The sequence below is a fragment of the Alexandromys fortis genome, unplaced genomic scaffold (genome assembly GCF_014885135.2).
Source record: "Alexandromys fortis isolate MF-2015 unplaced genomic scaffold, M_Fortis_MF-2015_v1.1 scaffold_35, whole genome shotgun sequence".
Classification (NCBI taxonomy): Eukaryota; Metazoa; Chordata; class Mammalia; order Rodentia; family Cricetidae; genus Alexandromys; species Alexandromys fortis.
In genome coordinates, this window is record NW_026067913.1 from 3,604,760 (window position 1) to 3,632,321 (window position 27,562).

At 41.4% G+C, this 27,562-nt stretch overlaps 2 protein-coding genes across 2 annotated transcripts in view; one reads left to right on the forward strand and one right to left on the reverse strand.

Annotated features, from left to right (window-relative positions):
- The first annotated feature begins 2,955 nt into the window (after positions 1-2,955).
- Trappc6b (trafficking protein particle complex subunit 6B) lies at positions 2,956-18,588 on the forward strand. Its single transcript, XM_050138796.1, has 6 exons — positions 2,956-3,278; positions 9,854-9,921; positions 11,539-11,656; positions 14,183-14,266; positions 16,522-16,615; positions 17,373-18,588. The coding sequence occupies exons 1-6, from the start codon at positions 3,198-3,200 to the stop codon at positions 17,402-17,404; spliced, it is 477 nt and encodes a 158-aa protein (XP_049994753.1). The 5' UTR covers positions 2,956-3,197; the 3' UTR covers positions 17,405-18,588.
- Positions 18,589-25,594: 7,006 nt separating this feature from the next.
- The window catches only part of Gemin2 (gem nuclear organelle associated protein 2), a 14,182-nt gene continuing 12,214 nt past the window's right edge, over positions 25,595-27,562 (reverse strand). Inside the window, exons 9-10 of the mRNA XM_050138795.1 lie at positions 27,294-27,352; positions 25,595-26,064 (exon numbers count right to left, since the gene is read on the reverse strand). Coding sequence (XP_049994752.1) covers positions 26,025-26,064; positions 27,294-27,352 — 99 coding nt within the window. The 3' untranslated portion in view covers positions 25,595-26,024. The remainder of the gene's footprint in view (positions 26,065-27,293; positions 27,353-27,562) is intronic.

The following is a 27,562-nucleotide window of genomic DNA, read 5'->3' on the forward strand; positions in this document are numbered from 1 at the left end:
AGTGCTGGGATTAAAGGCATGTGAGCTACCACCGCCTTCCCAAACAGATTTTCTGCAATGTATTTATTTATTTATTTATTTTAAAACTTTTCCATGACCATTATAGTTTATAACCAACCCTTTTAAAATGAAAATAAACATTTATATACAATCATTTGGGAATTTGGGAATAGTTTCTCCAAATGGTTTCCTGCACTAGGATTTTTCTTTTACCCACCCTTGGACTTGAGGCTGAGGCTTCTACATTGTGTAGTAAGCTTTGAATCCTTTGAATTCAGGTCCTGAGCACAAATTAGAAAGGTGCATTTTTCATTCTCTTATACAATACAGGATGTATTCCTTGTAAGTAAGTCTATGGTTGACCAGATTCTGGTATGCTGGATTTGTGGCATTTACTAAGATAAAAGCATACTTTAAGTCACACATGGAAGAAATATTTAGCAATCAGTTGGGTTTATTAAACAAACACATATGTTATTTTAGCTCATAATGTGACAAATGGTATACAGCTGACATATCAGTCGTTTCATTATAAATATTCATGACTGAGCGACTTTCAGACAGTTTCTAATTTATATAATTAAGTTGTATTATTTTTAGCTATCTCCAAAAATTTTTAACCAATTCTCTAGTAGTTGTATTTATATAGTTAAGTTTTTTAATACAAGTTGAGTAGGGGGATCCACTTGGCTTTTTAAAGATGTGCATGGATTCCATTATTTAAATGTGTGCCTTTAAATAAACAGCTAATTATTTTGAAAGTTAGGCTACAAACTATGACATTTAATATTTATATGATAATATTAGTACAAATATTTCTTATATCACTATTGCCAATGGCAATTGGCAATTTATGTTTTTAAATATGATAGGAAATATAAATTTCAAAGAGTAAAACACTTTTTTAAAATTCCTGTAGATAGAACTAAAAGGATGTGCTGACATTATAAGTTCCATATGACTAAAATAAAAGGTGGAACTTATTACAAACAAAGTAATAAGTGGAACAAAGTTCAGGGTCTGTTTGTGTCTGTCAGTCATCTTCATCAGTATCCAAACCAGTTCAGTTATCTTGAGGTATTTGTATGTTACTTGGAATTTATGAGTTTATGATAGGGCCTTTCAAAGAAAACAGGGCAAAACTGCAAGTCAAAGATCACTTTAGGCAGTGATTCTCAACCTATGGGTCATGACCCTTCTGGGGGTTGCATATAGATATATCACATTACGACTCATAACAGTAGCAAAATTACAGTTATGTAGTAGCATCAGAAACTGTGTTAAAGGTGACAGTATTAAAAAGACTGGGAACAACTGGTTTAGAGTCTAAAACCTAAAGTCAGATAATGACCCTAGGTTTAGGCTGCTGTAGTGTGACAGGAACCCAGATAAGAGTCAGCATTGGCAGTGTAGAAACTATCATATCAATGTAAGAGCAGCTTCTATTAGTTTAATTGCAAGTATTTTCAAGATTTGTAGAGAACTGGTTGGAGACCTATGTATCTTATTCGATTACAACTCACTTCTGTGTTTCTGAGTTATGTTTAAATGTTTTCTGTCATTGAGATGGAAGCAAGGTAGGTCCATGTTAATTCATCTCAATGTCTTAAATGAGGTGTCCCAACTCATGAATATTCATTTAAAGTAGTATAAACTAAAAAGCATAAGGCTTACATGTGCATATTGTAATTAAAAGACCTTCCTAATTTGTCTTAAAATTCTACAGCATATTAAACTACACCAGGCATTTGTTGCCACCCAAGTGCCCACTTAGGATATAAGGAGAATGTCATCCATCAGCCATCGGGCAGCTAAACAGCTGCAAGCTTTGTTGTTTCCTTTTTCCTCTTTTATTGAATGTAGATTTTCCCTCATATAATAAATATATCCTGATTACAGTTCCCCCTTCCTCTACTCCTCCCAGTTCTTCTCCACTTTTCCCCACATTCAGATTTATTCTTTTCTGTCTCTCATTAGGAAACAAACAGGCTTCTAAGGAGTAAGGCAAAAATAATATAATAAGAGAGCAAAACTAACACATTTGAATAGGACAAAACAGAGAAATAGAAGGGAAAGAGCCCAAGAAAGAGCATAAGAAACAAGTATATATGTAGAATCCCACTCTTTTGTAAACTCAGACATCCCATAAAAACACCAAACTGGAAGCTATAATGTAGTATGAGGGCCGGCTTGTTGGGGTTTTCATCCCGCCTGGTACCCCACAGCCGGCAAGTCCCAAAGAAAATCACACACAGGTCCACATAGGTTATAAACTGATTGGTTCAGGCTTCATATTAGCTCTTATAACTTATATAGTCCATTATTCTAGTATATGTTAGCCACATGGCTCGGTATGGTTCCAGCCCATTCTTAGCTTTCTGAAATTTTAGCCTCATGGCAGAGGTACCGGCTGTAACCACATTTATTGTCATAACTCTATGGCATTTTAAGGTCCCTGCCAGCAAGCAAGCTGCAGCATTCTGCTCACAGACCACACTCAGATGCTTCGTAGTCAGACTGCCTGCCTGAAAGAGTCAGAGTTTGACCTGGCAGGATNAAGAGGGCACCAGATCTCATTACAGATGGTTGTGAGCCACCGTGTGGTTACTGGGAGTTGAACTCAGGACCTTTGAAAGAGCAGGCAATGCTCTTAAACACTGAGCCATCTCTCCAGCTCCCTATTTTTTTTTTGACAGAGGTCTCATTTTGTAATTTTTGCTGGTCTTAAACTCAAGGCAATCCTCCTGCCTCAGCGTGCTGGGTGGGATTACATGCATGAATCACTACGCCCCACTTCCAAGGCAGACCCCTTGGGTTTTACCCTCCAGCCCAAGGGCACCTCGACTCTGCCTTGTCCTGGTGAGAACCTGGGCTAGTCGGTAGCAACTCCTTTATCACCTCCCTCCCAGAGCCCGGCAGAACACCGGAAGTCGCTCACCCCCAGACCGGAAATTGCTCACGCCCCGCTCCCGGCGCCCTAGTCTTGGCGGGGTGTGGAGCTGTCACAGCGTCTCGGGGCCCAGTGGCGGCGGCCCTGGGGAGGGGCGCGGTCGGTCCACGGCGGCCTTCCGCGGCCTTGGCAGCGGGGTTAGGCCGCTGCTCAAGGGGTCCGGCGCAGGCCACCAGGGCGGGCTAACGGGAACCGTGAGTCCCGCACTAAATTGGAGCCGACTCGGCCCTGGAGGCATCGGCGGGAAATGGCGGACGAGGCGTTGTTTTTGCTTCTCCATAACGAGATGGTGTCCGGAGTGTACAAGTCCGCCGAGCAGGGGGAAGTGGTGAGTGCTGCTACGTACTCTGGGATTCTGCGGGACGCACCCCGGGATCTTGCGGGATGCACCCTGGGGACCTGCAGGATGCACCCCGGGGCCCTGCGGGACGCATCCCGGGATCCTGCGAGACGCACCCGGGATCCTGCGGGATGCACTCCGAGGTCCTGCGGGACTCTTCCGTTCTTCTCCGGTCCCGCGGCCGCAGACTCCCATTAGGTTAGACCGAACTGGTCCACCTCGAGGCATCCCACAACATATAATCTGTGTCTCGGCTGTCTGCTCCAAGTTAGTCTCGCATCCCTTTCTGTCTTGTGTCTTCAGTTTGGGGTACAGTATGTTTTTTTGATTTTTTTTTTTATAATTGGCCCTATGAGGATTCGCTGGAGAGCAGCTGATTTTGGCATATCTGCTTAAAAATCCTGGCGCTCCCAGCACTTGGAGAGGCCCACAACCGCCATCCCTGAGAGGCTCTTTCATTTCTTGACTCAGAATACCACTTCACACAATTCCAGGGCCGAACCGTGATGAAGCTTGGAGTTAAAGCATAGGAAACCGTGCAAGATTTTTAGCAATAATTATGAATACACTTAAATTAGTTACTTAAAATATTTGGTGTTTATTTTTATCAGAGCTGGTTTTAGGAGTTTGGTCCCATCCTTACATCGGATGTGGAAGTTCTTATTTCCTCATGATTCTTTTAGGAACCATCTAGTGGGACTGGAATTTAATGATTAAAGTATTGGGTCGCAATTAGGCATACAATCACAGAATATTATCGAATTTTAGAAATGAGACAGTGTGAAGTTATGGTCAGGTCAGCAGGCCTTTTTTTTTTTTTTTTTTTAAACCCTTTATTCCTGGTTTGGCTGGAACTCGATATGTTGATCAGGCTGGACCGGAACTCGCAGAGATCCTCTTAACTCTGCCCCCCTAGCGCTGGTATTAAAGGCATGTGCTGACACACCTGGCAGGAGCCCCTTCTTTAATGCTGCTGATAAAGAGGGTGAAGGCCAGGGAAGGAAAGCATCCTGGTTACAGTCACAGAGTTAGGAAAGAGTGAGGACTTTGTTTTTGAGACAAGGTCTTACTGTATATCTTTGGCTGGCCTGGAACTTGCTATTTGTAGACCCGGCTGGTTTCAAACTCACAGAGATCTGCCTGCCTCTGTCTTCCAGATGTTTCTCAGTGGGGGACTTAAAGTTAGGGAATGGAGTGGTCCATTTGCTTGTTCTGAAGATAGCTCAGTGTGTGGACTAGAGAAAGATCTTTGTAGTGAGGAGATGTATTATTGCAGGAGTCAGGGCAGGGGATGATCGAGGTCTGAACTAAAACAGATAAGAGAACAGAGAGGAGGCTTAAGAGGTAGGGAGGTGGACTCTAAGCTTTGGTTAAAGATTTCTGCCTCCTCCCCGCCACCGCCTCCCATTTCCCTCACCCTCCCCCAATCAAGCCCCCTCCCTTGTCAGCCCAAAGAGCAATCAGGGTTCCCTGCCCTGTGGGAAATCCAAGGACCACCTACCTCCATCCAGGTCTAGTAAGGTGAGCATCCAAACTGCCTAGGCTCCCACAAAGCCAGTATGTGTAGTAGGATCAAAACCCATTGCCATTGTTCTTGACATCTCAGCAGTCCTCATTGTCCGCTATGTTCAGCGAGTCCGGTTTTATCCCATGCTTTTTCAGACCCAGGCCAGCTGGCCTTGATGAGTTCCCGATAGAACATCCTCATTGTCTCAGTGTGTGGGTGCACCCCTCGCAGTCCTGAGTTCCTTGCTTGTGCTTTCTCTCTTTCTGCTCCTCATTTGGACCTTGGGATTTCAGTCCGGTGCTCCAATGTGGGTCTCTGTCTCCTTTCATCGCCTGATGAAGGTTAATATCCAGGAGGTTGCCTATATGTTTTTTTTTGGGTTCACCTTCTTATTTAGCTTCTCTAGATAAAGTTACTTTCTGAGGAGACTTTTCTGCTCCAGTGGCCTCTGTGACTTATGCTATGGCAGACAGTGGTCCATTATCCTCATTTTCAGACACTTGCAAATAGTTCGCCTTTGATGAGTACATGGACCTCCATTAGATGGTGCGGAAGACATTCTCAAAGTTAAGAAACAACAGAGTCGGATCATGCTACAAAATGTTTCCAGCTAGAGATGGCCGAGGAATCCAGAAGTTGAGAAGGTGGCAGTGGTTGTGAGCACAGTCTGAGACACAGGCGAACTGTTTTGGTGGCCCATATGTTATTGTCAGGTGACACTGTTGCTGTGAGATTGTTTTTGTTACAAAAGTATATTTTTAAACAAAAAATCTTTTTAACATTCTTATTTTTATTTTATTTTGTGTGTATGGGTGTTGTCTGTGTACTAATTTTGCTCCTGGAGGCTGTGACACTGTACGCCTCTGAGAGGAGAACTCGGTACAGTCAGCTCTTCATTCAGTGGGTTCCAGGGATCAGCTTAGGTCTCCACTCTTGCTAGCAAGCACCTTTACCTACTAAGCCATCTCAATGACTTATTTTTTCCTTTTTTTTTAATTTAAAAACTTAAAAAAGATGTGTCTGGATATTTTGTTTGTATGTATATACACAGATACATATATATGCATTGTATCTAAGGTGGCTAGAAGAGGGAGATCTCCTAGAGCTTCAGTTACAGATGGTTGTGAGCTGCCGTACGTGCTGGGAATTGAACCCAGGTCCTCTGGAAGAGCTCCTAATGGCTAAGTCTTAGCCCCCTGCTGTTTTAGGTTTAGGGGTACTTCTAGGTCTTAAGAGAAAGATATTGTGATGTGTCAGTTAGACTCCATTGGTGTAGCTTCTGACATTTCTAGAAGACAGTCTCACAGCGAACTTCCTATTCCTCAGGCTCTTACAATCTTTCTGCATCTTTGGCAACGTTCCCTGAGCCTCAGGTGCAGGGGTTGTGTTGTAGATGTATCAGCAGGGATTGGACTCTACCACTGCATTTTGAATAGTTGTGGTTTTCTGTAGTGGTCTCTGTTGCAAAAAGAGATTTCCTTAATGAAGGGTGAGATCTTCACACCATATCTTAAAAATTTTGAGCTAGGAACTTCAAATGAGAGGGAATTTGTGATGTTTGTCTTTTTGGGTTACTTCACACAATGTGGTCTTTTCTAGCTCTGTCCATTTACTAGGGTAGGCCCTTGGGAAGGAGGTGCAGAGTCTGCTCTGGGGAGAGGTTAGATGTGGCTTTTCTTACAGGATTTCTCCCTCTCTTCTGATGATCTTGAGTCTTGAGAAGAGGGTAGATGACATGGATGTCCTGTGTGGGGATGAGCACTCTGCAGTCGGTAGTCTGCTCCTGGGGACTGGGGTGGGCCTTTGTTAATCACCATTGACTGCAGACAAGGTCCCTGATGAGGTTGAGAGATGCATTAACTGTGGTATAAAGATGAATTGCTAGGCGTTGCTTCAGTACTGTATCCATTTAGCAGAGTCATAGTAGTAGGTTCTCCCCTTGGGACTTTTTTTTTTTTTTTGAGGTCTTTATGGAATGTAGATAGCTATCCCATGGCTGATGTATACTTAGCAGAGATGTTTTTCCATTCCATCATTCTATAGGCTGTCTCTTCACTTTGCTGACTGTTATGTAGAAACCCTTTATTGCATATGATCTTGTATGTCAGTTGTTTGTTTATTTTTGAGATAAGGGTTTCTCTGTGGCTTTGGAGCCAGTCCAGGAACTTACTCTGTAGACCAGGCTGGCTTCAGACTCACAGAGATCCATCTGCCTCTGCCTTCCTTCCCCCACCCGGCGAATTTCAGATTTTTATATTAAGGTCTCTGATCCATTTGAATTTATTTTTGTGCAGAGCTGGAGATCTATTTTCATTCTTTTACCTTGAACATCCAGTTTTTTCAGGGATTTCACCCCGCCCCCTGCACACACCCGAGATGTTAGGGATTGTACCAGGATCTTATTGTACCAGGATCTTATGGGAAAGTGTTCTGTCATTTAGCTGCATCCCCAGCTTTGTTCACTAATGTATGTTTTTGCTATTTTTATGAAGAATCAGCTGTGGCTGTGTGAGTTTGTTTCTGGGATTGGTCTCTGTGTCTGTTTTTGTGCCAATATCATGCTGTATTGTACTCAATACTGTAGAACTGGAGTGTAATAGAAAATCGGATATTGTGATGTCTCTAGCATTACTCTTTCCACCCAGGATTGCTTTGGTTTATGTGAATCTGATACAGTTTTTAGGTTTCATTTGTCTGGTTACTAGAATTTTGATAGGGACTGGGTGCCGACTTCCACAGTATATGTTCTAATCCATGAACACGAGAGGTATTTCATCTACTGCCTTTTTTTTCCTTCTTTTCATCATCTTTGTTTTTGTAATTAATTTTTTTTTTGAGATTTGGTGCATTAGTACTGTTTTTACACCATTTCCACTTTTTTCTCTTCCAACTTATCCCATGTCCCCCCACTTTCAAACATGACCTATTCTTAATTATTATTCACACACACACACACACACACACACACACACACCCTACTGAGTTCCTTTAGTGTTGTTTAGGGCTGTAGTATTGTGTGTAATGTTCAGGGCTGACCACTTGGGATCGGACAATCTGTAAGGGACTCCTCCCTCAAGAAGACTGATTCTCCCTAGTTCTGCAGTCCCTAATTGCTCATAGCTCCTCATTTAGGGGCGGGGCCTGTGAGGTCTCCCATCTGTTGGCATGTCAGCTGGTATTGTTACTGCGTAGGTCTTGTTTAGGTGACTGTTATTGAGAGTTTACGAGTGCAGCTTCCCTATCATATACAGGAGGCACGACAAAGTCTCTTTGTCGCTCTGGTCCTCTGGTTCTTGCAGTGCCCTCCCCATATTCCCTGAGCCTTATGTATAGGGCTTGCATTGTGAATGTGTCAGTTGGCGTTGGGCAGGTCACAGTCAGTTGTCTTCTCTGTCTTACTGTTGTGTTTCTGTAATGGTCTCCATCTGCTGCAGAAGAAACACATCTAGGTATAAAGTAGGTATCGAGAGTGCAGTTAGAAATTGTACTGACTTAGGAAAAGGGCAGTGGAGGTTCTCCTCTGGAGTTCATGACTTCACAGGCTAGGATCATCGTTTCAGGCATGAGTTCCTTCCTCTTGAATAGGGCTTATGTCCAATTAGGTGGTTGCTGGTTACCCTCAAGATATAAGTGCCACTGTTGTACCCTCGGGGACATTCTGCTATGCTGGTATTTGCTGTGGTTTTTAGGCATTCCAGCTGGGTAGGACTGTTGATTGCTTTCTCCGATGGCAGTTTGCATATCATATTTGGATACTGTGGTAGCTAGCCTTCAGGGAGTGTACTTCTAATTCGTTCCAGCCCAATTCATCCAAACTCTGTGCATGAAGTATGTTGTGTCTTCATCAGTAGGGTTTTCTTCAGGTCCTGGGAGGCAGCCAAGGACAAGGGATTGTTTTGGAAAGTCTCCTGGACTCCTCTTAGCAGCAGCTCTCAGAGCGGTCTCCCACACCTGGCACTGAGGTTTTCCTTAGCCTGTGGCTCTGGGGTGAGCTTTATCTCCTAAAATGATGTAACTTCATTCAAGTGTGTCAGTGTGTGTGTGTGTGTCTGTGCGCGCGTGTGTGCCATACTCACAATGCACATGTGGGAGTCAGGACAAATTGAGTACAACGGTGGAAGGAGCAAGTATGTGAGTATGGCGCGCACACGCGTACACACACTACATGTAAGTCAAATTTAGGGCTGTTGAGTTGCTTACTTACAAAGGTGTCTGCCACCAAGCCTGAGGAACTGAGTTGAATTCATATGGGGAAAGAGAACTAATGTCTACAAACTGTCCTCTTCTGCTTGTGTGCCGTGATGGCCCCCTCAAAATACTTATAGTAGGGACTGGTTAAGAGCACTAGTTGTTCTTCCAGAGGACCCTGGTTCAATTCCCAACACCCACATGGCAGCTCACAACTGTCTGTAACTCCAAGATCTGACACCCTCAAAACACCAAAGTACATAAAGATAAAATAAATAAAAAAAGAAAAAAATGCTTAAAATAAAACATTTAAATAGAAAGTTGTTAAAGTTTTTATTGTGAGCCTTTTCTACCTTTAAAGTAATTGTGAATTGCCCCTCCCCTGATTTCTTTCTTTGTAAGTGGTATATAGAAAAGGTACTGATTGGGCTGGAGAGATGGCTCAGGGGTTAAGAGCACTTTGTGCTCTTCCAGAGGTCCTGAGTTCAATTCCCAGCAACCACATGGTGGCTCACAACCATATGCAATAAGATCTGGTGTCCTTTTCTCTGTAGGCATATTTGCAGGCAGAACACTGTATGCATAATAAATAAATCTTTAAAAAAATAAAAGATATTGATTAAAAAATTTAGTTTGTGTGTATGTCCATGTCCCCGATTGTGCCATGTGCACATGACTCATGTGGAGGTCAGAGAACTCCTAGAGTTCTTTCTGCCCTTTAGCATGGGTCCTATGGATTAAGTCATCAGGGTTGGTGGTAAGTACCTTTACCTGTTAAGCCATCTTCCTGGCCTCTGATTTCTAGTTCATTGTTTTAAAATATAGATGTCTTAGAATTCTAAGAGTATTCAATTTTTTCTTTTGATAGGAAAATGGACGATGTATTACTAAGCTGGAAAACATGGGGTTTCGAGTGGGACAAGGATTGATAGAAAGGTGAGCAGTATGGATTTGAAAATTTTCTTCCAGGTAGGTTATAAACACAGATCAATTTCAAATCCTTACAGAAGCTTGAGATGTTTTGTTTTTAATTCTTTTCTGATTGGGGATGATAAGTTGAACATGCTCTTAAGAGGCTGCTGGTATATCAGAAATAGAGCATGTGTTTAGTGAGCGTGAGGCCCTGGGTTCCATCACTGGATAAAACAATTCTCTTTAGATCTGATGCTACTTTACTCTGTTATTCAGGCTTTAGTATTTTTGTTTATGGACATGGCCCTGCTATGTGACCCAGATTGTCTTCAGACTTATTATTCCTGCAGTTGCTGCGATTATAACCATTCTCTACTGTGCCCAGTTTCCTGTTTTAATAATTGAGGAAAACCTATTTTACATAGGTGATTTTTTTTCCCCCCATGAAAGGACTAATATATTGAAATTCCTATTTACAGTCTCATTGCATTTTCTGCTTAGGGGTTAGTAGGTTTTTAAAAACAGAATGGAATTTTGTTTAACTGAATAGGCATAGAAATGCCTTGAAGTCTATGTTCGTGATCTTTGCTTTTTTGTATTCCTTTCTGAATATCTAAATAGTTTAATTTAGATAGATTATATTTTACATAAAGCACTCCAGTTATGCTTACTTTTTGGGCTGGGGGTTTCGAGACAGTGTTTCTGTGTGTTAACCTTAGCTTGTTGAGATAGGCGCGGCGGGGCTGCGTCCCCAACATCTCGGCCGCTTGGCTAGCTTATGCCCGAAATAACAACACACAAACTATATTCATTTAAAAACCGCTTGGCCCATGAACTCTAGCCCTTACAGGCTAATTCTCACACCTGGACTAGCCCATTTCTAATCATCTGTGTAAGCAAGCACCCCAAGGTGCGCTTACCGGGAAGATTCTAGCCTCCGTCCATGCTGTCCGGGAGCAGAGCAGAGTCTGACCTCACTTCCTCTTCCGCCCAGAATTCTATTCTGTTTACTCCTCCCCCAATGCTTTAACCTATGAGGCCAAGCAGTGTGTTTATTACTTAACCAATGAAATCAACAGATTGATATATGACACTCCCACATCATTAGCTGTCCTGTAACTTGCTCTGTAAACAGGCTGGCCTCAGATTCACAGAGATCTGCCTGCACCTGCCTCCTGAGTGCTGGGATTAAAGGTGCGCACCACCACTGCCTGACTTTCTGTCTTTTCTTTCCTTTTTTTCTTGTTGAGATAGAGTTTCATACTGTACCCCAGTGTTCCACCCTGCCCTGGAACTCATATAGTCCAGGTTGGGACGCAGACCTGTAGAGACCTTACCTCAGCCTCTAGAGTGCTTGGATTATAGCACAAACCACCATGCTCACTTGCGTCATTTTTATTTTTTCATGTGCTAATTTGGATTATGACTGAAAGTATGACTGACTAATGAATAGACTCCTGAGCCCCGTGATTACATAGCAGAGATGAGATGGGCTTTGCTTGGTTTGTCCCTGTGTGACTGTTAGTAAATGTCTAGTGCTGGTGGCATTTAGAAATTAGTAAATTTACTTCTTAGAAAAAACTTCCTCCTTTGTTTCCTTTGGAAGAAATATATTGTATTACTTCAAGTTGATCTTTTTAGGTTTACGAAAGATACTGCAAGGTTCAAGGATGAATTAGACATCATGAAGTTCATATGTAAAGATTTTTGGACTACAGTATTCAAGAAACAAATTGATAATCTAAGGACAAATCATCAGGTATTTAGATAAATCTGTTCTTTGTTGATTTTCTTTGTTGATTTGAAGACCTATTTTCTGAAAGTCACTTACTGTGAATATCCTTTGTATCAAGTATTTACTTTCCTATGCTTGTGTGGGATGTGTGTGGGAATGTAGCTGCTTGAGTGGCGCATACTTCTACTGAAGTTTCCAGGATCCAGAAGAGATTGTGAGGCTTGTGCACAAGTGCTTTTATATGCTGAGCTATCTTTGTTGGCCCTTAATTTACTTATTTAAATTAAATTCTTTGAGAATTTGTTTTTATGTATATAAGAGCACCAGGTGCATACAGTGGCCATAAGGGCTGCTGGATTTCTTGCAGCTGGAGTTAGAGAAGTCTGCCAGTTTCAGTGTTCCTGCTGGCCCTGAACCTGGGTCCTATGCAAATGTAGCAGGTGATCCTAATAGCTGAGTCATCTGTCTCTCCACTCACCTAGGACTCTTTTTTTCTGGGGGGGGGAGGAGGGATAAACTTCATGTTTTTCTAATGATATTGTTAAGTCTTTTTCTCTAGTAGGGTAAAGGAAATAAGAGCCATAGTTATCATTAACTATAACTGTTTCTTTCCTCTAATTACATAAGTTGTGTTAAAATTTAAAATGTAGCATCAAGAGGCAGAGGCAAATGGATCTCTTGAGTTCAAGGCCAGCATGGTCCACAGAATGAGTTCCAGGACAGCCAGGGTGACATAGAGAAACCCTGTCTTGAAACCCCCCCCCCAAAAAAAAAGTAGCAAATGAGGGCTGGAAAGATGACTCAGTGGTAACCACTAAGCATTCATTGCTCTTCTAGGGGACATGAGTCTAGTTCCCAGAGCCCATGACAGATGTCTCACAAGCTCTCAAAATTTTAGTTCCAGGAGGATTCAGTGTGTTGTGTCTGGCTTCTTTGGGAATCCACATGCATGTACACACACATAACTATAAACATATAATTAAAAATAAAAGCCCAGCTGGGCATGGTGGTATGTGCAACAAAACAAAAAGTAGTCTCTATCTGTGGGCAAAGGGACACCCCATTTTTGGTATTTTTATACCTGGGGCTTTCTACATTCAGGTCGGCAGGAACGTCATTCATGGCAGTGACTCAGTGAGAAAGAGATCAGTCTGTGGGTTAAAGCTGACTACAAGTTTGTTCCACGACTGGGTCTGTGAATAGAGGTGGACAAAACAAGGTCCTTTTTAGCATTAGTGAAGGGTCCCTGGACACAGCTCTTCATTCCACTGACTAGCAATGATAAAATGGATCTTCTTTTCCAAAACGTATTTTTCAATAAAACTGTTAGAACTGGGAAAAACAAAATTTGTAGAATGTAGCACAACAGAGCAATTGGCGTAGGATTGTTCATTATTATTCAGAAATATGATAGTATTCAGAACTATATAGTATTTATATCTTTAGTATCTTTAGAATAATTTCTGATTTTTTTTTTGGCTCTGGAGCCTGTCCTGGAACTAGCTCTTGGAGCCCAGGCTGGCCTCAAATTCACAGAGATCTGCCTGCCTCTGCCTCCCCAGTGCTGGTATTAAAGGTGTGCACCACCACCACCACCGTGCTAGAATAATTTCTAAAGTCTAATTTGTAGACCATATTTAACCTTTTTTTTTTTTTTTGGGGGTTTTTCGAGACAGGGCTTCTCTGTGGCTTTGGAGCCTGTCCTGGAACTAGCTCTGTAGACCAGGCTGGTCTCGAACTCACAGAGATCCACCTGCCTCTGCCTCCCGAGTGCTGGGATTAAAGGCGTGCGCCACCATCGCCCGGCTCATATTTAACTCTTAAATAGCCTGCTTTGGTTTGACTAGAGAGATGGCTCAGTTAAGAGCTTGTGCTGTTCTAACAGAGGACCCGAGTTCAGTTCCCAGGATCACTGTCAGGCACTCATAGCCTGTAATTCCAGCTCTGGAAGATCTGATGTCTTTTCTTACCTCAGTGAGCAGCTACACTGATGTGCACATTTTCACACACAGATACACACACAAATTTTTTTTTGTTTGTTTTTTAACTTTTCAAGGCAGGGTTCTCTGTGTAACAGCCCTGGCTGTCCTGGAACTCCCTTTGTAGACTAATCTGGCCCTGTACTCATAGAGATCCACCTGGCTCTGCCTCCCAAGTGCTGGGATTAATGGTATGTGCCAAGATCGACTACTCACACAGCAATTTTAAGGAGTGAATCTTATAAAAGAACTTGTTTGGGTGTGCAGTGGTTGGTTTGTATTTTTATTTATTCATTGATCCATTCGTCTGTCTGTCTGTCTGTCTGTCTGTCTATCTATCTATCTATCTATCTATCTATCTATCTATCTATCTATCCATCTATATCTGTGTGTGTCTTATTTATCCACCTGTCTTATCTATTTTATCTATTTATTTATTCACTCTATGGTCAGGCTGCTGACTTTGTGATGGAGTCATAGCCATGGGAAACTACACCCGCCTAGGGTAAGGTGATTTTTAAGGATTGAACACTAGATTGACTTCTGATATTGCTTTTTGATTGTTAAACAGGGCATATATGTGCTTCAGGACAACAAATTTCGACTGCTTACTCAGCTCTCTGCGGGAAAACAGTATTTAGAACATGCATCAAAGGTATTAATAAAGTTTTGTTTTGTAATAAAACAAATACATTTAGAATAACAGGAAAAATTACAAAGCCAATCACAACTGATTGAAAGTAAACAGTAATTTCAGCAGCTCATTGAGGAGCCCATGCTCATGTTCTTAAGTAATCCTTTTTTTCTTAAAGTAGATCTTTTTTTTTCTTTCTAGACTTTTTATTTTCTTATTTCGCATGTATGAGTGTTTTGCCTGCTTATATATTGTGCACCATTTTGGTGCCTGATGCCTGAGGAGATGGTGAGCTTCCATGTGGGTGCAGGGGATTGAATTCCTGTCCTTGCAAGAATAACAAGTGGTCTTAACCATTGAGCCAACTCTCCAGCCACCTATTTTTTTTTTTTTTTTTTTTGTTTTGTTTTTCGAGACAGGGTTTCTCTGTGGTTTTGGAGCCTGTCCTGGAACTAGCTCTGTAGACCAGGCTGGTCTCGCAGAACTCACAGAGATCCGCCTGCCTCTGCCTCCCGAGTGCTGGGATTAAAGGCGTGAGCCACCACCGCCCGGCCCTATTTTTTCTTAACCTGAACGTTAAGAATGCCTTTTAGTAAACTGTTTGTCAGTGGCGGTGGCAGCAGCTCATGCCTTTCTCCTATCACTTGGAAGGCAGTGGTAAGCAGTTTGGGGCCAGCTGGTATTAAAGGCCTATGTCACTGTGCCTGACAGAATAACAAATTTTAATGTGAGCGTTCCTGTGTGATAATTAAAGTGTCTAAGCAAGTATAATTTGCTACTTATCTGTAAATATTTGTTCATTCTTCAGTTTTCTTTTTTTTTTTAAGATTTATTTATTTATTATGTATACAACATTCTGCCTCCATGTACGCCCGCCTACCAGAGGAGGGTGCAAGATCTCATTACAGATGGTTGTGAGCCACCATGTGGTTGCTGGGAATTGAACTCAGGACCTCTGGAAGAGCAGCCAGTGCTCTTAACCACTGAGCCATCTCTCCAGCCCCCATTCTTCAATTTTATATTAAATTTTACAAATTATCATACAAAGATAAATCATACAAAGATTTCATGATTCTTCTTTCATGTATGCTTTGTTCTTATTGGCTCTCCTTGCCTACCGCCCTCCCCTTGTCTGCTTTCTTTGTGCTGACCTCCTAAGTCTTCTCCTAATATCCTCCTTCTGCCTTCACGTCACAAGGATTATAGTGCCCTCTTTTTTGTTTATAAAAATTTCCCTCCTATATCTGAAATAGATTGCAAATACAGTGTAGTTATGATGTAGAAATCACAGAGCTAGAACCATATGAAGTTAGGCTTCAAGCATTTTTATGGTTAATATACATACATACATATACACACATACACATCATTGCTCTTTTTATTCACATTTTACTATTTTTAGTTTCCACTTAACTGTGGGGCATCTTACTTTCTTCAGGTGTGAAGAATAAGTTAAAGATTTTTCTTGCTGGGGTACTGAATTGATGTCTGCTGAGTTAAGAGCTCCTATTACAAAGCCCAGGCTAGTCTCCAACTTGTAGTGATCCACCTGCCTGAGCCGCTTGAGTTCTAGGATTACAGACAAGCTTCATAGCTATGCTTTAAGTCTTAAACAAGATGAGATGTTTGGTTGTAGGAAGCTGGATGCGGTAGCACATGCTTGTAATCCCAGTATTGGGGAGATGGAAGCTCTCAGAGGAAAAAGGAAGAAGAAGCACAGAGATCTTTGCTTAGTCAGCAGTATTGATAGGAAGGCCGAGAAGATAGAAATTAAAGAGGCTAAAGTGACTAGCTGCGTTGAGCGTCTAGTTAGATCCCTGTGCACAGCATGGAGAACACTCACAGGCCAACGCTCTTGTTTCTTGACCTAAACTTAACCTGTTGCTGTTCTGTGGTTACAGTAGATTCAGAGCCTTGTTCTGCAGCCCCAGGTTGGTTAAGCTTAGTCATTTGCCCATGTGCTTTAGTACAATTAGCTTTCTCCAACTGCCTTTTTACAATGTCTGTACTGTTTCTTTCTTTCTAGTTAGAGGTTCTGTGGCCTTGAACTCAGAGATCAGCCTGCTTCTGGGCTAAAGGCCAGCTTCACAGCTTCGTTCTTGATTCCCTCTGCCTTTTCCTCTTGCTCTCACTTCCTTGTCCTCCCCTTCTCTCATTCTCCTGTTTAAATACAGCAGTAATGTATTGACGCCACAGCTTAAATTAATTCCCTATTTACCGATACCTTATTGTTTTAGTAAATCCTTAATATTTTTTGTATGTTTTCCTCCTTTTAGTATCTAGCATTTACATGTGGCTTAATCAGAGGTGGCTTGTCAAACTTGGGAATAAAAAGTATTGTAACAGCTGAAGTATCTTCAATGCCTGCCTGTAAGTTTGTTCATCTTACATATGTTTTACATCATTTTTTTCCAGGTCTGTTTCTTTTAAATGTAGAAGAAACTAAAAATTCTGAAACTTTCATTTTAGTATCATTTATTTCACATTTATTTTGGTAATATGTAATATCTTTTCACTCAAGGACTAACCAAGAACAAAATTTAATTGAGTTTCAATATATTTCTTTTCCTTTTTCTTTTTCCTTTTTTTCCCCCCTAGGACAGGGTTTCTTTGTGTAACTTTGGGACCTATCCTGGAACTCTCTCTGTGTACCAGGCTGCCTCGAACTCACAGATATCCTCCTGTCTCTGTCCCCCAAGTATTGGGATTAAAGGCGTGTGCCACCACTGCCCAGCTGGATTTCTTTTCTATCAACTGACAAATGAGTAATGAAATACTCAGAATTGCTAGGCATGGTGACTCACGCCTATAACCCTAGCATTGAGGAAGCAGAGGCAGACAGTATATGTGAGTTCGAAGCTTGCCTGGTCTGGTCTACATGGTGAACTCGAAGCCAGGGCTACATAATGAGACTTCCTTGTCTCAGAAAACACACACACACACACATACACACCGGGGGGGGGGGGGGGGGGGGCCCGGGGGGGGGGAAGGAAAAACAACCGCCCAAGGGGATAGACTTTTTTGGCTACCTTAAGGAGTACGAAAAGACCTTTGACACAGCAAGTTCTTTGAGTGAAACTACTTCCTGAATGGCAATGAATATGCTTTTTTCTGTTCTGTTCTTCAGGCAAATTCCAGGTGATGATACAGAAGCTGTAGAGTGCAGTGAAACACGAGAGAGGCTGCTCCTGTGCAAAGTATTGCAAGTGCTGATCTCTGCTCACTGTTGGCGGTCTGTGCTGGAGCAGAGGGCTTACCTCACCAATCGAAGGCTATCAATAAGGTCCTTTCACCATGACGTAAACTAGCTGAACTGTTTGACTAATGTCAGTGAACTCAACACCAAGGTGTACAGCTCTTTATTTTAAACCTCTTTATTTCGTAGTGTTATATGTATTTAACCATAGATTGAGAAGTGAAACTCAGGGTGTGTTGAATTGCTGTATAGAAAAGTATGTACCAATCAGAATAGTTTCTATTCAGATGACCAAAATTTGTTAAAGTCTAAATGTGTTTTAGTTATTTAAAAAAAGAAACCACTATGCTAAATTAAGCTTAATTTTTATTGTATTGTTTATAATTTATTTCTGTCGAGAATTTGTATGCCTATATAAGGATTTCATTTATACATTGTATGTTTATATGTATATATAAATACATATGTTACTGTCTAAATTGTTTGAAGACTTAATTTTACTTTAATAGATTTCAGTCTTTGAGCCCTCCACCGATTAATCGAAGTGAAATGTAGATTAGCTTGGTAACTGTAGCACTAGAGAATATTAGGTATGTTGGAATTTTTATACTTACTCCTGCTCACATTATCCCTTTAAAAATATTTCATTTTAGTTTTTATGTGTGTGTGTGTATCAATTTTCCTATCTGTTCTGTTGGTGAAACTTAGGTTGATCCCATAACTTAGTGCTTGATATCAAGTTGACAAAAAAATCCAGCCAGCTCATCTCTTCTACAAATGCTAGGAAAGTAATACCCATATGCAAAAGAGTGAAACTGGATCATTAGACTAATAATACACTCAGGAATCAACTTTTGTGGATCAATATAAAATACTTGAGACTCCAGTGATTGTTCAAAAGTAGACTCACTGGTTGTGGTGGTGCATGCCGGTAGGATTTGCTGAAGGAGGCAGAGGCAGGAGGATCACAAGTTCGAGGCCAGTATGGACTACATTTTTTTTTTTTTTTTGCCGGCGGTGGTGGTGCATGCCTTTAACCCCAGCACTTAGGAGGCAGAGGCAGGCGTATCTCTGAGTTCCAGACCAGCCTGGTCCACAAGAGCTAGTTCCAGGACAGGCTCCAAAGCCACAGAGAAACCCTGTCTCGGGGAAAAAAAAAAAAAAAAAGAAACTCCGTACTCTATACCATTGTGGATATAATAGATGGAACATCTTGGTATTCCCCCAGGTATGATATGATACAGCCCTTCTGTGTGTAGGTTCATGTAAAAAGGGCAATTGACTAGTCACTCTGGATGCTTCGCTGACATCCTGCTGGCATCGTCTATGGACGGTCTCCGGAAGTCCTTTGCAGTAACTCCCCTGCTGCTGGGATAATATTTATCCAAAAGAACTGAAATGAAGGACCCTGGAGTGATCACTGCCAGGTTCACTACATTCTCACAATAGCCAAGAAGGGGAAATAACAAGTATGCGGGAATGGAGACAGAAGGAGAATATGGTGGTTGGGAAACAGTATTTTCAGGTGTGTGACTTTTGTTTATGCTGCATTTGTTTAACTCTGTGAAGCTGTGTTACTGTGCCTGTCTAAAACACTGATGGTCTAATAAAGAGATGAATGGTGAATAGTGAGGCAGGAGCGAGGATAGGCGGGGCTGCCAGGCAGAGAGGATAAATGGAAGGAGAAATCTGGGAGGAGGGAGAACAAGCAGCAATGAGAGAAGGCCATCAGGGCCAGCCACACAGCAAGCCACGGAGTAAGAAGAAAAGTAAGATATACAGAAGTTAGGTAAAAGTCTAGAGGGAAGAGGTAGACGGGTTAATGTAGGTCAAGAACAGCTGGCAAGAAACAAGCCAAGCTAAGGCCAGGCATTCATAACGCAGAATAAGATCCATGTGTTATTATTTGGGAATTGGGTGGTGGGTCCCTCAAAAAGTTAAAAGAATAAAACATCATACAACATATGGTATATACATACTAAATATTAACAGCCTTTAAGAAAATTTCTGGAACTATGAATATAGCAGAGTTGGTAGAGCATTCGTCTCGTATGCATGAAGCTGGGTGTCACCCCAGCACCACATACTGGACATGATGGGGCACAGCATTCCAGAGCTTAGTAGCTAAATGCAGGAGAATCAAGAGTTCAAAGCCATTCACCAGAACATTGTAGACACCAACTGTAGTCTTTGTGGGGTTTGAAACTAGCCCGTTTGTTCTACATGAGACTTAAAAAGAAAAAGTAAAGGAGGTTCTGCCATACTTCAACATGGATGAACTTTGCAAATATATGTTAAATGAAATAAGCCAGTCACTGTTTTCATTAAGATTCTAAATCCAGTCATACTGACAATGAAGATTAATTGTCAAAATCTCCAATCCTTGTCCACTTGAAAACCTGACAATTACTTTAAATCATAAAATTCTTTTCATCCTATAATACAAAATATGTTTAATTCATTTTTGCAAATGCCCATAATCCTTAGTATTCTCATAATTGTCCCATAGTTCAAAGTCAAGCCAACCTCATAAAACATGAGTTACATATTTGCAACATATAACGAATGGCAGAATAAATCTTCCTATTCCAAAAGGGAGGAATGGGGGCAAATTCAGAAAAGACAGACCTGAGCAAGACCAAAACCTAGCAGGGCAAACACCATATCCTCTACTTACACATTTCCCATCTGAGGAATCATGACCACTCCAAAGAACTTGGGTAGATTGCAGCATGTTCTAACTTCTCTTGGGCCAGCAGTACTCCATGTCCACAGCTTTCCTTTGTTGATATCTTATGGTCTTGGCGTCTCCAACATCTCTGGGTCTCCATGGCATCTTAAGCCTCACTTAGTTTCATGTACCAGACATTCATCTACTACACATTGTTTAGCCTCAGCCTGGAACCTTAAAAATAATTATTGGTACATGCCTGTAATCCTAGCACTCAGAGGGTTGAGACATAAGATCATTAATCTGCCTGGGCAGATTTATTAAAAATTTGCTTCAAAAACAACAAACCCGGGCTGGAGAGATGGCTCAGAGGTTAAGGGCACTGACTGCTCCAGAGGTCCTGAGTTCAATTCCCAGCAACCATATGGTGGCTCACAACCATCTGTAATGAGATCTGGTGCCCTCTTCAGGCTTGCAGGCATACATGGAGGCTGAACACTGTGTACATAATAAATAAATAAACCTTAAAAAAAAACCCAATATAATTCAGGTATGGAGGCACACGTCTGTAATTCCAGCACTCAGGAGGATCAGGAATTCAAGCTCATTCTCTTTACATAAGTTTTAGGCCAGCTTGTGATACGCACATAAGATACTATTTCAAAAGATTAAAAACAGAGCATAATAAAAATAGGTTTGGATGCTTGGTATGATGTTGCATGCCTATAATCCAAGCATTCAGGATGCTGAAGTTGGAAAAGGCTACAAATTTGAGTCCAGTATTGGTTACATATCTTACTGGCTAGTTTTATGTCAACTTCACAAACTATACTCATCTGAAAGGATGGACCTGCATTTGGGAAAATGCCACCGTAAGAATGGGCTGTAAGCAGAGGGGCCCATAAGGCATTTTCTTAATTAGTGACTATAGGTGGGGACATCCCTGGGCTGGTGATTCTAGGTTCTGTAAGAAAGCACTCTGAAGAGCCGGGCGGTGATGGCGCACGCCTTTAATCCCAGCACTTGAGAGGCAGAGGCAGGCGGATCTCTGAGTTCGAGGCCAGCCTGGTCTACAGAGCTAGTTCTGGGGCTGTTACACAGAGAAACCCTATCTCAAAAAACAAAACAAAACAACAACAACAACAAAAAAAAACCAAAACAAAAAAAAAAGCACTCTGATCTAGAGAATAAGCAGCATTCCTCCATGGCCTCTGCATCAGCTCCTGCCTCTGTGTTCCCTCCCTGCTTGAGTTCCTACACTGATTTCCTTTGATGATGAACTGTGATATGGAAGCACAAGTCAAATAAATCCTTTCCTCTCTAAATTGCTTGTGGTCATGGTGTTTCTAGCAATAGTAACCTTAATTAAGACAGAGATTGGTACCAGGAGTAGGGTATTGCTGTGACAGACCTCACATTTGGGAGAATTGTGAAAGAACTTTGGAACTCTGGGGATAGAAAAGCCACTGAGTGTTCAAAGCTTGCTGAACTGTTCTGTGGGAGCTTGGAAGATAAGTATTTTATTGAGAGAAATGCAGACAATGGAGGGAGGCCTGGCTTATGAAGTTCCAGAGAAGTTTGAGAGTTACTCCAAGTCTTTCTGGGAAGTTGCACTTCAAGACCACTGCATATTTTAAATTAAGAATCCGTGGTTCTGGTTATCTGGGGCTGAAGAATGGTTATGATTACAAGATACCAGAACCACTAAAGTGAAACCTTTGCTTTGCTGGGATACTGATGCTGGTCAGCTGGAGCTGAGAAGTTAGCAGTGATTAATAAGAGGCCGGCATCATTGAAGTGAAATCTGGGAAGTGTTTGATCAGTCAGCACATGAAAGCTGTGTTCCAGAGGTGGTCAAGATTGTACTTCATTCATAGCTGGGTGTTGGGGCACACACCTTTAATACCAGCATTCAAGAGGCAGAGGCAGGTGAATCTCTGAATTTGAAGTAACCTGGTCTACAAAGTGAGTTCTGGGACAGCCAAGGAGCCAAGGATGTTACAGAGAAACTGTCTCAAAAAACCAGATCCCAGCATTTTGGAGATGCCGTCAGGAACTGCAGCAGCAGTGGAATGGAGCTGGCCTGAGCTTAGGAGACAGTCTGTGTAGGCTACAGTGGGTGGAGCCCGAGAAGTGACCCAGGCCTTTTGGAGGAGCCCAGAAGTTTGTGAGTGGGTCCTAGGCATCGGACACTGAGTTACTCACACAGTTGGAGTTTGGTTTCATATTGTGACTATGCCCTGGTTCTTCCCTTGAATTGCCTTTTTGATTTTATAGAGTCCACAGTTGTCGACTTTGGTGTTTTTTTTTTTTTTTTGAATTATTTTTTAAAGAGACTAAACTTTTTAAGTGAATTTGTAAGAAGACTGTGGGACTTTTTAAATCTGTAATGTATTTTATATTAGTAGTTCTCAATCTGTGGGTCATGATCCCTTCGATGTCACATCAGATATCTTATAATCATATATCTACATTACGATTTACTGTGTGATCTTGGGGATGAACAAGAAAGGGAAGGTTGTGGCTAATAGTGATATTTGTGTGTCAAGGTGACAAGAGGTTAGTTGTACTGGCTAAGGGAACACAGGGAAATCCTATCTTCAAAAGCCCAAATCTGTTTCTCTCTGTCTCTCTGTCTCTCACACACACACAGTAAAAGTATAATAAAAAATTGTCAGGCTGGAGAGATGGCCCGGGGGTTAAGAACACTAGCTGCTCTCCCAGAGGTCCTGAGTTCAATTTCCAGCAACCACATGATTGATGGCTCACAGCCATCTATAATGAGATCTGGTGCCCTCTTCTGGCATGCAGGCAAATATGGAGAACACTGTATATATAATAAATAAATCTTAAAAAAAAGAACAACCCCCCCATATTGTCACAAAATACTTCACTATATATAGAAGTATACATATGAACAGTTAACATCAATGCTCCAGACATAAAAGTTACAAATAAATTGTGGAGTTGTTCTCCAAGGCTTTTGACACCCAGCCTTTACTTTTTTTTTTTTTTTTTTTTTTTTGATTTTCGAGACAGGGTTTCTTTTTTTTTTTTTGTTCCTGTCCTGGAACTAGCCAGAGATCCGCCTGCCTCTGCCTCCCGAGTGCTGGGATTAAAGGCGTGCGCCATCACCGCCCGGCCAGCCTTTACATTTTCTGTGTGTCTTGGTGCTGAAGTAGGAGCCGAGAGGAATGGGCAGGCAGCAGGAAGAGACACTGGGACTGGTTTGGGCTTTTGAAACTCTGTGACACACTTCCTTGAACAGAGCCACACCTAATGCCACTCACTCCCTAACCATTCAACTATACGAGCCTATGGGGACCATCTTCCTCAGACCACCACAGTGGATATTAATTACCTCCACAATAACTGTACTTCTGTTATGAGAAGTCAGGAGCTGGATGAAGGGTGCGGACAGTTCTAGAGTCCTGAAAACACCCGTGGGGTTACTGTGCAAAGGTCTTATGGTTCAAAATGTTTACTTCTATTTGTCTCCAGCACCCAAAATATCCCTACACCAAATTAAATCATTATATAAATGGTTTCTCACTTTTGTTCACAATCCTCAAGCCAAATCAGGTATGGTGGCTCACAACTGTTATAGTATTTGGGAAACTGAGGCATGGATTCACACAAACTCGAGACCATGTTGGGCCTCAGAGTAACTTCCAGGTCAGGCTGAACTATGGAGTAACATCCTGTCTTAGCAATAACAATCCTTTAGCTTGCTAGTAGAGATGGAATTGCATTAAGGTAATAGTTTATTATCTCGTAATCCACTGCATAAGCAAAACTGCTTTGTAAATGTTACCTACTCAGGAACTTTAATGTAGGTAGTATATATAACTTTATGCTACTGGCTATAGAAATTAAAACAAACAAACAAACCGTAATTGACACTTCATCTGTATCGTATCATCAGTTCCCAGTGCATCCTTCCTTATTTATGTATATGAGTGCTCTATCTGCATGTACACCTTTATGTGAGAAGGGCATCAGATTGTACTATACGTACTATAGATCATTGTGAGCCACCATGTGGTTGCTGAGAACTCAGGACCTCTCTAAGAGCAGCCAGTGTGCTTAGCGGCTGACCCATCTCTCCAGCCCCACAATGTGAAGCTTTAGGTCCAGCTGTGGTGCATGTTCTTGTTTTTAGACTTTATTGATTAGATTTGTTTATTTTTAATGTATAGAAGTGTTTTGCCTTTATGTAATCCAGTATGCATGCCTGGCACCTGGAGGGCAGACCAGGATATAAGATCCTGACATGCCACCTCCTGTGGAGTCTGTGTGATCTCTCACGTAGGCTGTAGCACAAACTTCAAGGAAGAGTGCCTGCAGAGGTGTGTGTGTGCTGTGCTTCCCGCATGGGGGCCCTTGACCCTTGGCATTACCTGCTTATGTTCTAAGAACACAGTCTGGTTTCTACTGGAAGGGAAGATCGTATGTTTAAGTTTCCAGAGTCTACTGATGAGACATTGCCATTACAGGAGTATATGATGCTAATGGAGGAAGATGGGTTAACATTAAAGGCAAAAAGGTTTCCAAGTTTAATCTGGTGCTTAGTAAATAAAGAACAAAAGGCAAGCTTAATTAAGCAATTAAGACAGATTCAGCAAAGATGGGATAAGAAGAGAGAGATAAATGCCTGTAACGTCTTGAGACTGGTTTTGGGGAAGGTTTGAGAAGGAGTTAGAAATATGTAGGAGAAGAAAAGAAGTTCTGCATAGATGGCAAAAATATAAAAAGACTGTAGACCATGTGACTGTTAACCACAACCACTTGCCCTTAGTTCAAAATTCCATGAACTCATAGCCTAGATAAAGATTTATATCGAAACTAATGCCAAGCCATGTCTAGCATGACCATCTGCAGACTCACCCCAGGGACATCTGTCTGATGGAATTCTACTCTCATGTATCTGATATAATTGTTCTAGTAATCTGTATCATATGAAAAAATAATACATGCTGTTAAGCAGTTTTTTTTCTGTATAAAGGATGAATCCCATGCCTAGTAAAGATGCATTCAGATGCAATTCCTTTGAGTCTTGGGTCTGTTTTTCATTTGCTGACTCCTTACCCACCTATTCCTGAGACCCTGTCCTGTCTGAGCTGGTCCATCGCAAGATCCTATGAAACTGATGTCACAGATGGTTGGCAGCTGCTATGCAGGTTCTGGGAACTGAACGTACGTCCTCTGCAAGAGCAGCAAGTGCTCTGAACCGCTCATCATCCATCTCCATTCCCTTGTTTTTTTTTTTTTTTTTTTTTTTTTGAGGTAGAGTCTTATTATGTAGCCTGAATTGGCTTAGACCTCCCAATGCTGGGACTACAAGTTCGTACCACCAGGCACAGCATATGAGGACACTACTGAAAATGATCTGTTAGAAAGATCTGGTGGTACAATTAAACGATTAAACCTGAACATTTAGTTAGTTTTGTTGACTATGAACATATTTGCCATTTCATCTGTATGAATTCTAATTATAAGGACACCCGCAGTCTTTTATTTTATTCAAGAGTCAAACAAAATTTGAGTAGTCAAAATACATTTCAACATAAATACATATGTATATTTGTAAACAATGAAACAGCACCAGGGACCAGTATAAAATTTCATCAGTTTTTATACAAGCTGCTTAAGTAATAAGTCACACTTGATCTATTTTCAATGCACATGACTGAAGAAACTATCCCAACTATTCATCAGATACCCCGTGGGCTTTTCCTTAGCTATTTCAATACTGTCTACATTTTGAACATCAACTTGAGCTGCAGATTAAGATGAAACACTTCACAGAGCGTTGAAGAAGTGATGTACTCTGTTCTCAAATTGGCATTATGTTTCCTCGGACTCAGGCCGCCTTCGACGAACTATCTTCCATCCCCAGGAGTTAAGCTCTATCAAGATGGCTCATCAGCTAAATCACGCTGGTCAAAATACCTAGTAATAAAAGGAATTCAGAGTATGCATTCATATCAAGTATAGCACTACCTGTACCAGTAAAAGCTCACAACTCAATAAAGAGATTAAACTACAGCCTTCTATCTGATGGGAAAACAGCTTACACATGAAAAAAATGGGGCAAGAGGGGGATGCTGAGTTCTTCAGTAAAGCTGCCTGGGTTTGGATGCTATCTACCATACTACACCTGTGATGTTTAGGAAGGAGGAAAGTTACTTTTCATCTTTCTGCCATAGTTTCTTCATCTCTAAATCAATGGTGTAGGGTTAAATGAGTACTTATTATGAAACACTAAGAAAAAAGCGTGATATAAAGTACTCAGTAAAATTAAATATATTAAACAGCGTAATTATTAATAGACCAAGAAACTAGATGAGCTGGGCAGCAGTGGTGGATGCCTTTAATCCCAGCACTTGGGAGGCAGAAGCAGGGGGATGTCTCAGTTTGACACCAGCCTGTTCTACAGAGTAAATTCTAGGATAGCAGGGACTAGCTAGACAGAGAAACCTTGTCTCAAAAAAACAAAAACAAAACAATAAAACAAAGAAAAAAACCCTAGAAGGTCAGTACATGTGTATTCTCCAATCCTATCTTGTCTATGGCAGGGGATGGCTTCTGGGTATTTAGTTAAGCATATTTATGAAGCTTTAGAAAGGTGCTAGCAAAAATAGGACAAAACAAACAAACAATAATAACAAACCACTGATCAAAGAGCAAAAACTGTCCAGAAAGAGGCCTAAAATCAATGTGTGCCTTTTGTTTAGATGTAGAATATATTTTCAGGTAAGTCCAGGTGAAACCCTGATACAAGGTATTCAATCAAACAAGGAATGGAGAAGCAGTACAGCTGGTAGACCCTCGCCTGTCATACAAGACACTGGGTTATTTCCCCAGTGCTGATAAAGGGCTGGAGAGATGGCTCAGCAGTTGAGAGAGCAAGGGCTGCTCTTCCAGAGGTCCTGAGTTCAATTCCCAGCAACCACATGGTGGCTCACAACCATGTCTAGTGGGGTCTGATGCCCTCTTCTAGCATAAAGGTTACATGCAGATAGAACACTTGCATAAAATAAATAAATCTTAAAAGAAGATATCTTTTAAAAAAAGAAAAAAGATGAAATTGAACATACTAGATAAAAATATGCAGCAGCTGAAAATGAATGTTCTACCTTATGTGGATAACAAACAGGAAGTCAGATCTCCTAATTTACCTGCTAACTAAGCAGATCAGTAAATTCAAAGCAGGAACTCTTTCGTCATCTTTACTGCCCTGAAAAACAGAAAAAGTACAGTATTTCTTTCAAATATTTTTTTTAAAATATTTATTTATTTATTATGTATACAATATTCTGTCTGAATGCCTGAAGGCCAGAAGAGGGCGACAGACCTCTTTACAGATGGTTGTGAGCCACCATGTGGTTGCTGGGAATTGAACTCAGGACCTTTGGAAGAGCAGGCAATGCTCTTAACCACTGAGCCA